The sequence below is a fragment of the Oncorhynchus masou genome, chromosome 29, assembly GCF_036934945.1.
Source record: "Oncorhynchus masou masou isolate Uvic2021 chromosome 29, UVic_Omas_1.1, whole genome shotgun sequence".
Taxonomy (NCBI): domain Eukaryota; kingdom Metazoa; phylum Chordata; class Actinopteri; order Salmoniformes; family Salmonidae; genus Oncorhynchus; species Oncorhynchus masou.
This window is the reverse complement of record NC_088240.1, coordinates 61,924,817-61,941,120: the sequence shown is the minus strand read 5'-3', so window position 1 is coordinate 61,941,120 and position 16,304 is coordinate 61,924,817. Positions and strand designations below refer to the sequence as shown.

The following is a 16,304-nucleotide window of genomic DNA, read 5'->3' as shown; positions in this document are numbered from 1 at the left end:
CAATAATTGCATATACTGTAATCTTTCAAATGTGTGATTGACTTAGTGTTGTTTGTCTATTGATATTTTTGTATAACGTCCTTTCAGATCACAGAAACCCCAGCTGATGTGGTGGAAGTTGTCGAACCAGATCAGAAAGCTTTTGAGGACCACCTTCAGGCACGGGCTGAGAAGGATGTGGTGGTTTTTGACCAGGTAAAAATTATTGTCCGCTGTTCATTTATTTTCTGGCCCTCCAAAAGATATATAAGAAATGTATTTGTAATAATATGAAATATAATTGCATTTCTTTCTATTATCAATCAAGGTCGGACTGAACATCGACAAAGTGCAGGAGAAACAGAAGGAGAGCTACTGGAGGAGATTCAAGAAGGGGACCAAGTGCTTCGACATCCGGTTAAATGACTTGGTTTCTTCTCCAGTTGAAAGCCCCGACGCCCTACACTTCGGCGAAGCCCATGAGACAAAATATGGTAAGCTTTGCTTGGCATTTGAGAAAGCTTATAAAAATGTCACTCCTTAATTTACCTCTCCAAATGACTTTAGGACAATCAATTATCAATACCCAGGAGGTATCTCAACCAACAGAGCCATTTAGTTTGTATCAGTCTGATTCTCTGTGCTCTGAGTAGGCGGGGACCCAGCTTGAGGTAGGATATACCTTCAAAAAGGGTTAAAGATTACACATCTTCCATTTGTAACACTGCACTAATCCATCACATTAAATGTAACCTGTGTGTTTGCTTGTTTATGTCTCTGTCTCCTACTCTGGTCCCTTTACTCTGCTCCTGTTCTCCAGGACCTAGGGGTTCTGCCTAACAACCAGACGTGGATCCACCTGATACTGTATGCTTCATTATCAGCCACCCTACAACTTTTCATTACATCTACAGCTACCGTTGTCATTACCTGTTAAGAAAGTTTTCTTGCTCCATCATACTGGGCACATAATATGTGAGATACACAGATTAACTCAAAACACTAGCACTGCAAACACTCAGTGCCTGGACTTTGTAGTCTCCCTCTTCAAGTCCCCCTTCTGAGACTGGATGTCTGTTGAGAACAAGTGACAGGCAGAACCTCCCACCCACACAGCACCCACCTCCTCTCTATTCCACACACCAGAATTCAGTATTTCAGTCTATGACTGCCATGTGAGTGTTCCAAAAAATGTGGTGAAAATAAATGAATGACAGCTGTACCCCAAAAATATCGCATTTATATATTTAAATCTTAAAAATGGCCAGGTTGGTTTTCACAGCTGTTTCACAAGGTGTTTGTTGTTATAAATTGTAAGGTATCCCTTGATGGTATTTGTTAGTTCAACATTATTCATTGTTGTATCCTGGGACCAACAATAGCTGCATATATATTCAACCACAAGGGTGTACTAATGAACTATGCGAGATAGATATATATCTATATTTTATCATAATAGAGGACTACTGAAATGATATTATTTCAGTGTGGATAAGGGACAGGCAGGTTAAAATGAAAACATGACAGCCAGACAAGCCAGTGTATGAATCAAACGAATTTGCATATGAATGGAGTGGAAATTAGCTGACTTTGTATCTGTAAGATAAGTAACTTTAATGTGTCAAGCAGATTACAAGATTTTTTGCTATTTCAGAAACTTGGCAATGTTAAAGACATGGATTTCATGTTGAAATGTTAACAAGGTACACAAAAGTAGCTAGAAGTAATGTTTTCATCTTATTGGTTAAACAAAACAAGTTTAAACGGCGATTGTCTTGTGGAAATCAACTTTCTTTGTATAGCATGCCGAAAATAACGCCATTTAGGCTGTAATGATCTAAAAAAAATTAAGCATTAGGTCATCATACCATTGATATAGCAACGGACGCTAATAGTTTATCGTTTATATTATAGTTTATATTTTTGTCTGGGGGAGATTGTTTAGCATGACAGGCCCCAATTGATTTTGTTAGTCAGTCTCACTCAGATATCATATCAACATGGCATAAGTCATGGTAAAATATGTAGAACTGCAGGAAATGATCTGTAAAACTGCACATTTGTCCCTCCACCTGATGGCAAAACGAGTAGAATTGCATGAAATGTGCTATAATTGCAAAATCTTCTCTCAGCTTCATGGCAAAGGCCCCCAAAAGGTTAGGGCCGGTCCTGGCCCGAAGTGATATGATACTTTAAAAAAAATGTGAATGCAAGGAATTATATCTTTTGAAGTTTGTAATACTACTAAGCTCCAGAAATTGTAGTTTGTGTACAAATCAGAGGATGTTTCAGGAGTCCCAGGTGGACAAGCATGGAGGAAGACTTACATATACATATCATAAACCTTTCACAAGCACAGCGGAAGGGAAGTATAAATGTTCACAGAATCCCAGCTCAAACTAGGGTGTGGCAAAACACCACAAAAGATCTTCTACGGTAGGAACGTTCAGCCCTCTAGCCGCTCTAGGCTAACAATCTAAACAATGATGTAGTCTTGAAAGTTTGTCAGTCTCGTAAATCCACTGAGTCAACCTTGTCTCGGTGCGAAGATCTTTCTTCCACTAAATCTTTCCCCGGGGACCGTACATGGCAAGTGTGCTTTTCATTAGGGAACAATCGGTGCTGCAGGTGCAAACTGCTCGGTTGACTCGCCAGCTGTTTCTGGTTTAGCAGTGAAACATGGAACCGTGCAGACCTGAACCTCACGCACACATCCCCACAATGGACAGATGCCTCTACCAGGGGTGTGAGAAAGAGCAGTTGGGTAATATACAGAAAACAGGTGAACATCTTAAAATTGCCAGATGAACAGTTTAAGGTTTAATACATTGTCACTTTTTCTTATTAATCTTGGCCCACTTTGAGAGCAACTAATAATGCAACAGAATCATGTTTCCTTCTTATGAAAGATTTTAAACTCAAGGGTTCATTGGTTGATCCAGTATAAATCAATCTGTATATCATAGACTTTGGGGCTAGACCCTTGAATGCACTGTAACACATCTAGTACAGTATGATTTATTGTCAACTTTTCACACAACATTTTACAACATATATAACTGTCCCATCTAAATCAATTTTGTAAATATTCTACTTTGGAGAGGGCTTACTGCAAATCTTTAGATGAGAGAAAGCACTACAAAATATATGTGCACAAGTATTGACAATACTTTGCCAGGCAAGCTGCTGGCACATAGCATCCCCATAAAAAATTGGCTTTAGCTCCACAGTTTATCTCTGCATTCCTACTGAGAGAGCTCTGCAGGCCGCTACCCAGGAGAGTGAAATGTTATCGTGGGAGAAACCATTAAGAGAGTGCTGGCCACGTAAAGCAACTGTTAGGGGAAGAGTTTAAAAAGTACAGAGTGCTAACTGATAGCAACCATTGCATTAATCATATAGTCTTTAGTGCGTTTTTACATCAGGTGTAATTTGCAAGGGCGCACCACAAGGGTGGTCCTTATCCCCACTGTGTTCCTCTCTTTGGTGGTTCAGCTGCTATCCTTCTGGGAATACAATTTATAGAATCCATTAGCTGTTACGAGACTTGCGTAAATCAAATAAAAATCTGCAAATAGTCTCTGGCCCTTTGTTCTCTTCTTCAAATCACGCAGCGCTCCTCCGCTATCATTTATCATCCAAAGAAAAAACAGGCAAAGCTGTATGCTTATACGCAAGTGCATTTGAAACCTACATTTCCATTACTGGTATTGATAGAATAACTGACTTTTAGAGGGGGGGTTGAAATGGGTTGTGATGCTTGAGGGACTCCGGGCTGAAACCCATGTGTCATTCTCAGTCCGGAACTACAAAGCAATTTTCCAGCGTACAGACCAGTGAGAAGGAATCAATAACTCACATTCCTGATTACTCTACAGAGGAAATAGAGTTTGTATTGTTTCTTGAAGACAAATGTAGGCCCCTAGAAAGATAAATGGTATTTTCAGGGTTGAAGAAAGCCCCCTTAACTGAAAACTACTTTTCCCATTCACTCCTTTCATTACACCCCCAAACCAACACCTGCCTGTGCTGAGTGTTGAGCTCTCATTCTTTTTATTTGGTTTGTTTCTGTTCTTTCACTCTGGTCATCTCAATATCACTACTGCAGAGTTGCTGTAATATAAAGTTCTACACCTATTTCACGGTTGGTTTTACCTTAGCCGTGAACGGCCTTCCTGCACTGTTGTTCCTTTGTCTACAAAAACTTTCTTTCTCATCCTGACAAATAAACCTAATGTTTTCTAGGAAATGTGAAGAGGAGATTCTACAAACCAATTCCTTCTAACATGAAATACTGCAGCATAATTCCCAGAATGTAATATGCAAAGAATTGAACGGGGGGTTGCACAGCTTTTATAGAGCAATTTAGTAAAAAAAAAAGTTTATTACATTATATAGTATATATACACATTACATAAGGACACATTTCAATTTTATAAGAAGTATCGCACCCCAGGAAGAAGGAATAGCAACCAAGGGGGAGTACAACTAAACATTGAGAAAAGTTTCCTGCTATCCTTTCTGGCGAAACATATCCAGTCACATTCTGTATTACAAAACATCATTGGCTGAGAGCTGCAAGGAGACTTGGAATCTATCTCATCAGATGCAGGTGTGGTCATGCAAGTAACTCCCCGGCTCTGGAAAGAAGGTGGGAAACGTGTCTGCTGAATATCACGCCAGAACTCTGACACTTTATTACACCGGAGTAGGTTAACGGAAAACTGTAGTCATCATCGTAGTCTATATAATTCTTTTGTATATTGCGAATCAGAGTGCATAAATGTTTATTGTGCCTTAGAGGCGCATTAGCAAAACTGACCTCATATCTGATAGAACAGCGACCTTTCCAATAGCTCATGATGGTAAGAAGCTTTAGCTAAACCTTGTATAGTACATTTAATAATACCTAATACCTCTGTATCTACACTGGAAAATAATGCAGGATTACCACACATGTTATTGACCCACTTCATCAATCATTTGATTGAATTGATCCCTTCTTTCTGATGAAGGGCATTGACGGTTGAAACGTCACGATTTGAACTCAAATTAAATCAACAAGGCATTGAGTTTCCAATTGAGTTTGAGTTTTCGAATTCAAAACATTGAATTGATCCCACTCACAACAATGCTGTGAAACCTCTTCACACAAAACTAACCATGGATCCTTTCAAATGGACACACACACATAAAAAAAGCGCTCCATCCCACATGCAAGAAACAGACATCACCACTTTGTTATGTCCCTGAAACCAAACCAATACGCAAGTGTAAGCAGCATAACCAAACATGGAACAATAACTCGCGCATAAACACTTTTATAGCACTGTTGATCGTTCCAACGCTAGCTTTTACAATCACCTTATTCATTCTGCCAGTGATTAAACGTCAAGGGCACAGAAAAAGGAGAGAGAGAGAGAGAGCGTGTGAGAGAGAGAGATGGAGAGAGAGAAAATAGCGTATGGGAGAGGTAATTACCCCATGTTAATCCAGTATCAGCTTCCCGTGATTTGGAGGCTTCCCAAATCACGGAAAGTGAACTCATTATTTGTCGAAAGGTCTGTTAAATGCAGATTAGAAGGTGAGAAGAGGAATGGAGGCAAGACTTGAACTTTCTCATGACATCCATTCCTGATACTATCTGGCTTCCAACTGGACTATCCAAGCCTTGTTCCGTGATGATGTCCCCACGTGTCTCCTGTGTTTTCCTGCAGCTGTGCTCCATATTTATGGTTCTGTTTGAAGCAGGCTTTAAATTAAATTCCCCTGTAATTCAAACGCAAAAAGCTCAATCCGTAGACTTTTGATCTGTCACATGATTTTGCTGAATTCAAACCTGATGAGGCCACATACAGTATTTGCCTATCATTTATGTCGGCGTACAAGGAAAACAGTGCAAGAGAATACAGTCAACTTCTACAATAAGTGCACATTGGAGTCTGTTCACATGCAACGTATGTAACTCGTCCCAATTCCAATATATTATTTGAAATGACCCCGGTTGACTGCCTGCTCTGGTTCAGTGCACACATTTACGACTGTCCTAAATCATTGTTTACATCAGCAGCTGAAAGTATTGGAAATGTATGGTCAAATGTTTGAAAGAGGCTCACACTTCAACAGACAAATCTCATGCCCTCTGACATGAATGTCATCATACTAAATTGAAACCATTACACCAACGATATCAGATACCATACTTTATGACCTGAGCCAGACCTAACCAGGATTGTAATGCCCTGAGCTGACCCTTATCACATGACCCGGGACTTACCGTGCCGAAGCCGGGGAAAAGGCTGACTGCTGAGGCCGTATCCAGGGGAAACGGGAGCTGGAACTGCTTCATGCCCAGAGACTGCTGGATGGTGGGCAGAGCAGGACGTATCAGCGTCGGCAGGAGGCCATTTTGACATGCACTACCTGTAGAGGAGAAGAAAGAGAATATGCCATGTTAGATGGTCTGTGCTGTGGTGGTTCTCGGTTAAAAAGGATTATGATATTATGAGCAAACTGTAAAACGTCTCATAGACCAAACCACCAAAAAATTCAGATTCAAATGAGATGAAATATGAGGGCACTTGTATCTGGGGGGCTCCCGAGTGTATTTTGGCCCAGCGGTCTAAGGCACTGCATCTTAGTGCAAGAGGCGTCACTACAGTCCCTGGTTCGAATCCAGGCTGTATCACATCTGGCCGTAATTGGGAGTCCCACAGGGTGCTGCACAGTTGTCCGGGGTTTGGCTGGGGTAAGCCGTCATTTTAAATAAGAATTTGTTCTTAACTGACTTGGCTAGTTATATAAAGGTTTAAAAAAACTGATATTGTTCTGCCTTCCCTGACTATGATGACCTCTCTGCTAATGAAAACAAGGCCTCTAGACTGAGTCTGAACAAGTTGTAGATAAATTAAGACAATTGAGACATAGCCTACAGAGACAAATACATTATGATGTTAATTGGATCATGGGAATGCCATGTCAGTGTTACCCAGTTGTATTTGACTATTTAATAATCCTTCTCATAAGCACTGTTTAAAGCTGCAATCAATATACGTAACTTTTTAGGTGACCCGACCAAATTCACATAGAAATGTAAGTTATAAATCTGTCGTTCTTATTGAAACCAAGCCTAAGAAGTGGCAGATATGTTCTGTGTGCTATTTCTATGAGTTCTAAGATTTGTTTTTGCATATTCTACTTTCGGTTTTGTACACCAGCTTCAAACAGATGAAAATACTATATTTTCGGGTATTGAAACTATATTTCACAGCGGTTAAGATGGAACAATAATTATCTCCACTATAGTTCCTTGTTTTGTCAGATAAACTGAATTTAGGCAAACTTTCAGAATTTTAGCAACCAGGAAATAGTGGAGAGATTTCTGCATAGTGCATCTTTAAGACAGAAATGTCCTAATGCTGAAACCATCCTCTAAATTACAAATGTGAAATGAGGGAACCATGCCAGACAGATCCATAACTAAGAAGATTCAATAGCAAGGGATGCAAAAATCCTGGAAAAACCAATGTAAATAATTGTATTGTCATCTACATAAGACGAGCCAGAGCGGGCTTTATAAACCAACAATTACAACCAGCAGAGCCTTTCTTCAACACCGGAGGATTAGATAGCAGCTTTCCAAAACATTAGGAATTAAAGAAAGCCATTCCGTACCCATTAATTAGAACCAGGGATGACTTTTAACACAGCACATTTAACAATATGGCGAACTCGGAGCCAGCATGACTAAAAGCGCAGATACCATATCAAAACACCGGCTTGAGGCAAATAAAAACTATGTTTGCCACATCAAGTCCCCAGGCGATGGTAAGGCTGAATAAAAAGAAGCAGTTGTAAAAAAGAAAGAGGGAGAGAGAGGGAGGGAAACCAAACATCTTTTTCCCCCTCCGCTCGGAGGAGCGCTGCCATCTGTTGGAAAGCAGCAAATGCCGATACTCATGTGGAGACACGTCCCAGTTCTCCTTTAACAAAGCATGTCCTTCTGCAGCCATCATCCCTGCAGGATCCTCCACTGACATGTTGCCTGACGTCACCCTGGAAACACGCTGCCGACAAGCCAGATTGCCGACCAGAAATGCAACGTGCAGTCAAAACAGCCAATTCAAACAACCAGAACTGTACTCTGGTTGAGGAGTGAGGAGTTAGCTACAGTATCCATTGGGTGGTTTTTCAAATATAAACGTGTCCATAGAAAAAAAGAGGGAATGTATCTGGTTGTGATGGAATTGTTATATAGTACATGTTTGCACTTACCAGAAGGCACATAGGAGTCCAGCATCTCAGCTCTACTGAATGACAAAAAGCGAACCAAATACATACAGTTGAAGTCGGAAGTTTACATACACTTAGGCTGGAGTCATTAAAACTCGCTTTTCAACCACTCCACAAATATCTTGTAAACAAACTATAGTTTTGGCAAGACAGTTAGGATATCTACTTTTTGCGTGAATCAAGTAATTTTTCCAACAATTGTTTACAGACAGATTATTTCACTTATAATTCACTGTATCACAATTCCAGTGGGTCAGAAGTTTACATTCACTAAGTTGACTGTGCCTTTAAACAGCTTGGAAAATTCCAGAAAATGATGTTATGGCTTTAGAAGCTAATTCACATCATTTGAGTAAATTGGAGGTGTACCTGTGGATGTATTTCAAGGCCTACCTTCAAACACAGTGCCTCTTTGCTTGACATCATAGGAAAATAAAAAGAAATCAGCCAAGACCTCAGAAAAAACATTGTAGACCTCCACAAGTCTGGTTCATCCTTGGGAGCAATTTCCAAATGCCTGAATGTACCATGTTCATCTGTAAAAACAATAGTACGCAAGTATAACCACCATGGGACCACGCAGCCATCATACCGCTCAGGAAGGAGACACGTTCTGTCTCCTAGAGATGAACATACTTTGGTGCGAAAAGAGCAAATCAATCTCAGGACAACAGCAAAGGACCTTGTGAAGATGCTGGAGGAAACAGGTACAACAATTTCTATATCCACAGTAAAACAAGTCATATATCGACATAACTTGAAAGGACGCTCAGCAAGGAAGAAGCCACTGCTCCAAAACTGCCATAAAAAAGCCAGACTACAGTTTGGAACTGCACATGGGGACAAATGATCATACTTTTTGGATAAATGTCCTCTGGTCTGATGAAACAAAAATAGAACTGTTTGGCCATAATGACCATCATTATGTTTGGAGGAAAGAAGGGGAGGCTTGCAAGCCGAACAACACCATCCCAACCGTGAAGCATGGGGGTGTTGTGGGGTGCTTTGCTGCAGGAGGGACTGGTGCACTACACAAAATAGATCATGAGGGAGGAAAATTACATGGATATATTGAAGCAACATCTCAAGACATCAGTCAGGAAGTTAAAGCTTGGTCGCAAATTGGTCTTCCAAATGGACAATGACCCCAAGCATACTTCCAAAGTTGTGGCAAAATGGCTTAAGGACAACAATGTCAAGGTATTGGAGTGGCCAACACAAAGTCCTGACCTCAATCCTATAGAACATTTGTGGGCAGAACTGAAAAAGCGTGTGTGAGCAAGGAGGCCTACAAACCTGACTCATTTACACCAGCTATGTCAGGAGGAATGGGCCAAAATTCACCCAACTTATTGTGGGAAGCTTATGGAAGGCTACCCGAAACGTTTGACCCAAGTTAAACAATTTAAAGGCAATGCTATCAAAAACTAATTGAGTGTATGTAAACTTCTGACCCACTGGGAATGTGATGAAAGAAATAAAAGCTGAAATAAATCATTCTCTCTTCTATTATTCTGACATTTCACATTCTTAAAATAAAGTGGTGATCCTACTGACCTAAGACATGGAATTTTTACTAGGCTTAAATGTCAGGAATTGTGAAAAACTGAGTTAAAATGTATTTGGGTAAGCTGTATGTAAACCTCCGAATTCAACTGTAGGTCAATATTTTAGCCAATTGTTTAGTCTCTGCTAACAGGGTGCAGTAACTCAAAAAACAATTTCCCCATTTCAGGATGGAGTACTGAGACAAGACTCTTTAACCTCATGCGTTCATTTTCGCATTTTCCTTCGTTCCGAAGGATAACAAAGCAACACTGATCTCCCAACATGCACGAACACACAAGGAGACGTTCCATCTTTTAACATTGCTTCGTGTAAGGCTAGTGTTTCAACTCCCTGACCTGAACGTTATATTGGCGCATGGCTCATTGTAGTATTAAGAGTGGAGCTTGTAGACTTGAGTAAGTCCTGTCTCTAGGTATGAGACTCCCTAGCTGTGGATAGTACACTCTTAGAAAAAAAGGGTTCTACAGCTGTCTCCATTGGAGAACCATTTTTGGTTCAAGGTAAAACCCTTTTTGGTTCCAGGTAGAACCCTTTTTGGTTCCAGGTAGAACTCTTTCTGAAAAGGGTCCTACATTGAACCCCAAAATGGGTTCTACCTGGAACCAAAGGGTTCTCCTATGGGGAGTGGGCAAGGGTGTTTTTTGAAACACATGTAAAATAGATATGTGTGCTGCTCGTAAATGCATGTAAGCGTGTCCTCGTAAGTTTGTTTCATGTGTACCTGTCATTGTCTTGTGCGTCACGTGTCTTTTCATGCATGTCTGTGCGTGTGGGTGCCTTGCATATCGGCCCTCTTAAAAATGTCTTTATCTGGGACTAAAATCCTGCGGCAGTGTGTCGAGTGAGAGTTAAGATGTCTGAAGGACACAGACTAACGTGAATAATTAATCGTCTTCCACTGCTCTCTCCCACCTCCGCCTCTCCTGGTCTTGATCCCGACTGCTCTCCGATAAGATCTGTCCAATTGGCCCGAGATTCCACACAGCCATAAAACTGCTGTCATGGAATATAGAATCTACGAAGCAACAGCCTACTATTTCACGGAGCAAATATAAATCCAATTATTGGGAAACATGAGTTCAACTGCGTGTCAAAAACAGTCATATCCCGTGATGTCTATTCAGATGTGTTTCACAGCATTGTGTTCTCAGGGGCTGTATGATTGTATTCCATGACCCTAAAATGACACTCAGGATCAATCACTGTAGTTAAGATGTCGGGGTTACAGTGGCTTCACCCCATTTACAAAAACAACAAAGCACGTAGAAACATAGAAATCTCTTATTAATCAATAATATTTGAAGATTGATCAGTTAGAAAACAGATTTATGCCAATGTACCCCTAGGCTACATGTTTGTATCCATTTCACTATGCTCTCCGCTGCATTGCTAACAGTTAGCATTTAGCTCCGGGCTCAGACTCGAGTAGCCTGGCTAACACCAGAACCCCACCCTCCCAACGTAACCCGCTCTGTTGTCATGACTCTCGCGGTGTAACCTCTAATAAACACAGCTGTCTCGGAGTTTGATCCAACAATTACTTCCCCTGTGCTCTGTAATCTAAAGTTAACCAAATAGACGTTGACGTGCTCTTAAACTCCAACCGACATGGCCAGACACACCACATACGTCCAATTCAACACTAATCCCTCGTATGATTGCAGCTCACACATTACTCCTGCTGAGTTACTGTCCTTCCACTGGCCTTCTTCATCCATTTGGTTCATGAAGAGGGTTATTTGTGTAGGAGACAGGGGTATTTTCCCCCTTGATTTTTGTTTGTTTTTCCCCCATCGGAAATTGTAAGGGATCAAATTCATAGGAATTTGTAGAAGTACTATGTGACATGAGAATTTATATTATTCAAAATGCGTATTTTAAAAGTTTTAAAGCAAAAACGTCTTTGAGGAAAACCACAAACTTGGATTTGTATTCTACAAGGATTCTATCACTGACACAACAGCTAATTTAGCTTGTTTATAGTCTAACATATTATGCAAACTATATTAATATCTTCATCCACAAATGCTTAAGCAACGCACGTTCTCCAAAACCAAAACCTAACAAGATTCCTTCCTCCCATTTCCTCCATTATGCAATGACGGCATTAGACAAAAACAAAATATTCCCATTATTTTATTCACAATGCACTTGACAAAAGTGACAAAATAGAGTTTCACCACCTTATCATCACTAGGGCTACCCGTCACCAGGTGGGTCTGTGTGTTGACTAAAGCTGATGAGTCAGGAGGCTGAGCCAGAACCAGGAAGGTGACTCCACAGACCAAGGACACTAGACCAGTCACGTCCCCACTACATCAACACTCCTTGCCCTTCAATGTAAACAGTATTCATATCAGTACAGGAGAGATTGACTGCATCAATTCTTGTTTTTATGAAATATTATTGTGTAGAAAATTCCAAATGGTCAGTATAATCAACTTACATACAGCTCTGACAGAAATACTTACCCAACCAGACATGCCACCAGGGGTCTCTTCACAGTCCCCAAATCCAGAATGAATTCAAGGCAACACACAGTATTATATAGAGCCATACACTCCCTTCAATCAAATTATTCAAGAAAGCAAATAAAACAACACGCACAACACTTAGGCTTTTAGGCATATGAATATGTACCGATGTGTGTGTAACTGTCAGTAATGTGTGTACCTGTCAGTAATGTGTGTAACTGTTAACTGTTAGTAGGACCTTTCTTTGAGTCTATTCTTTTCATTATCAAAGTGTGTAGCTCAGTTCTTGAGCTCTTCTTTTCTATTGATATTCTGTTATATGTCAAGTTTCATGTTTTGTGTGGACCCCAGCAAGAGTAGCTGCTGCTTTCAGCAACAGCTAATGGGGATCTGAATAAAATACTACAACAAAAATAGTCCTGTGGATGAACACCTGCCAGGCAACCAACAGTCACAGGTCTCTGAGAGCTAATACATGAACACCTGCCAGGCAACCAACAGTCACAGGTCTCTGAGAGCTAATACATGAACACCTGCCAGGCAACCAACAGTCACAGGTCTCTGAGAGCTAATACATGAACACCTGCCAGGCAACCAACAGTCACAGGTCTCTGAGAGCTAATACATGAACACCTGCCAGCAATCAACAGTCACAGGTCTCTGAGAGCTAATACATGAACACCTGCCAGGCAACCAACAGTCACAGGTCTCTGAGAGCTAATACATGAACACCTGCCAGGCAACCAACAGTCACAGGTCTCTGAGAGCTAATACATGAACACCTGCCAGGCAATCAACAGTCACAGGTCTCTGAGAGCTAATACATGAACACCTGCCAGGCAACCAACAGTCACAGGTTTTTGAGAGCTAATACATGAACACCTGCCAGGCAACCAACAGTCACAGGTTTTTGAGAGCTAATACATGAACACCTGCCAGGCAACCAACAGTCACAGGTTTTTGAGAGCTAATACATGAACACCTGCCAGGCAACCAACAGTCACAGGTTTTTGAGAGCTAGTATATCACACCTGACACACATCCTACATCATAACCTCTTTCCTAAAGGACACATTAACAGTCTACTCACAATGTCACCTGGCTCCAAAACAAAAACTCTCTGTGACACTTTACTTAAAGCCTGCTGGTGTAATGCATTATAATGCAGTTATAATGCATTACAAGTCTTGTCATGAGCATGATCTATAATGAACACCGTATAATGTTAGAATCTCACTCTATAAGGCTACAGTGTAATTTGAGATGATTTTAATCCCACAAAAAAGACAGGGCCCTTTTCCGAAGCTTTTCTGCTGAAGAATCAGTGTAATTAACGTGAGAATGTAAGCCAGCGATGTGAAGAGCACTTGAAAGGAAAGCACTCCTGCTGTAAGTCTGTCTAAGCCTCTCATCAAACACAAATCTAATGGAACAAGTCAAATTCTTTCATTTCTCAAACTATTCTACACAGCATATCAAGTGGCTCTCAAAGCCGACCGTGAGCTAATTTTGTCCTTCTTTGAATTCCTTCGCTATAAACACATCGGAGAGACTCTATAAAACATGTGAGATGAAATCCGAACCTTGGACTTTCAACCCCACACATGGATCTGGTCTGGCAGGATGGATAATGGCTAGGGGGGATAGACACAGTGCCCAGGGCTTATGTGAACTTCACACTTTCCTTCCTTTCACGTTAACCAAACCATCCGCTCCATCTCTGACGTTGATGTATGTACTGCTAATACCACACAAACACACAAACACACGCACGCACATCAACTCACCGAAAAACATGCTGCTCTCCATGACTCCTTAGACATAGGGGTCTGTATGTCCTCTCGGATGCCCTGCCAGGTTGTGTGTGTGTGTGTCCATGGGCAGCAGCCTGGGCATGTCTCACACACTCTTTATGCGTGTTTGTGTGTGTGTGTGCAGCGCTGGAGTCCGTCTCTCTATCGGCGTGTCTTGTCTGCAGCCGTTACCGTTCACAGCCGGCACCCTCCTCTAACAGTGGTCTGTGTCCCCCTCCTTTGTCTCTCACTCTCTTTCTCTCCACACACTGCTCTCTCTCTCTTTCTCTCCACACACATCTCTCTCTCTCTCTCTCTCTCTCTCTCTCTCTCTCGCTCTCGCTCTCTCTCTCTCTCTCTCTCTCGCTCTCTCTCTCTCGCTCTCTCACTCTCTCTCTCTCTCTCTCGCTCTCTCTCTCTCGCTCTCTCTCTCTCGCGCTCTCTCTCTCTCTCTCACTCTCTCTCTCGCTCTCTCTCTCTCTCGCTCTCTCACTCTCTCTCTCTCTCTCTCTCTCTTTCACTCTTTCTCTTCACTCTCTCTCTCTCTCTCTCTCGCTCTCTCTCGCTCTCTCTCGCTCTCTCTCCCTCTCTCGCTCTCTCTCTATACACTTTGCTCTCTCCCACTCTCTCTTGCTCCCTCTCTCTCGACACACTGCTCTCTCTACACACTGTTCTCTCTCTCTCTCTCTCCACACACTTCTCTCTCTCTCTTTCTCTCCACACACCACACTCTCTCTCTCCACACACTTCTCTCTCTCTCCCTCCCTCCTTGCTGGTTCTGCCGGTCTCTCCTCCCCTCTTTTCTCCTCCCGTCCTCCTGTACACTCTCCTCTCTACTCTACTTGAGTGCTGGTCCCTCTGCGTGCTTCTCCTCTCTCCAAGGTGTCAATCTACATTTTCCAGCTACAGCTTCTCTTCTGATCTTTTGCTCCTCTCTCTCTCGCTCTCTCTCTCTCTCTGGGTTTCTTCTCTGTCCGTCTCTTCTTTGTTAAATGTGTAAAACTCTCCCCGTCGCCTCACACTTTCTATATATCTTTCTCTCTTTTTCTCTCCTTTGAATATCTTTCATTCTTTACTTCTTTCTTTAACTACCTATCTTCCTCTGTTCTCTCTTTCTCTGTCTGTTTTCTTACTCCCTTTATTCTTCCCTTGTTACTCGCTTTTAATCTGCCTCTCCATCTCTCTCTCTACCTCTCTCGACATGCTCTCTCTACCTCTCTCTCATGCTCTCTCTACCTCTCTCTCATGCTCTCTCTACCTCTCTCCATCTCTCTCTACCTCTCTCTCATGCTCTCTCTCCATCTCTCTCATGCTCTCTCTCTACCTCTCTCTCATGCTCTCTTTACCTCTCACTTCATCTCTCGCTACCTCTCTCTACCTCTCTCGCCATCTCTATCTACCTCTCTCTCATGCTCTCTCTGCCTCTCTATCATGCTCTCTCTCCATCTCTCTCTACATCTCTCTCATGCTCTCTCTACCTCTCTCCATCTCTCTCTCCCTCTCACTCCATCTCTCTCCATCTCTCTCTACCTCTCTCTCATGCTCTCTTTACCTCTCACTCCATCTCTATCTACCTCTCTCTCATGCTCTCTCTGCCTCTCTATCATGCTCTCTCTCCATCTCTCTCTACATCTCTCTCATGCTCTCTTTACCTCTCACTCCATCTCTCTCCATCTCTCTCTACCTCTCTCCATCTCTCTCTACCTCTCTCATGCTCTCTTTACCTCTCACTCCATCTCTCTCCATCTCTCTCCATCTTTCTCTACCTCTCTCTCCATCTCTCTCTACCTCTCTCTCATGCTCTCTTTACCTCTCACTCCATCTCTCTCCATCTCGCTACCTCTCTCTCCATCTCTCTCTACATCTCTGTCTCCATCTCTCTCTCCATGCTCTCTCTCCCTCTCTATTTCTCTCTCTCTCACTGTCTGTAATCTGACTCCTGGAGCTGGGCTGATATCAGTGCTGTGCTGTTGGTGTGAGCGCCACTGCTCTTCTCTGTCTCTTTCTGGTGGCTCCTCAGGCACAACACAACACACCACAACACAAGACAACACACCACAACACAGAACAGAACAGCACCATGTACAAGGGTACAAGGGACAGCCACCGGCCACACAGAGACCGGCTGGTCGCTGTTACCCATAAATATCAACTATTTTTTGTGATGCACAACAAGGGTTCGCCTGTATATATATAT

At 42.0% G+C, this 16,304-nt stretch overlaps 1 protein-coding gene across 1 annotated transcript in view; it reads right to left on the bottom strand.

Moving 5' to 3' along the window:
* znf385d (zinc finger protein 385D) overlaps window positions 1–14,473 on the bottom strand; it is a 47,680-nt gene extending 33,207 nt beyond the window's left edge. Inside the window, exons 1-2 of the mRNA XM_064945577.1 lie at window positions 14,102–14,473; window positions 6,257–6,402 (exon numbers count right to left, since the gene is read on the bottom strand). Coding sequence (XP_064801649.1) covers window positions 6,257–6,402; window positions 14,102–14,123 — 168 coding nt within the window. The 5' untranslated portion in view covers window positions 14,124–14,473. The remainder of the gene's footprint in view (window positions 1–6,256; window positions 6,403–14,101) is intronic.
* Between the last annotated feature and the right edge of the window lie 1,831 nt (window positions 14,474–16,304).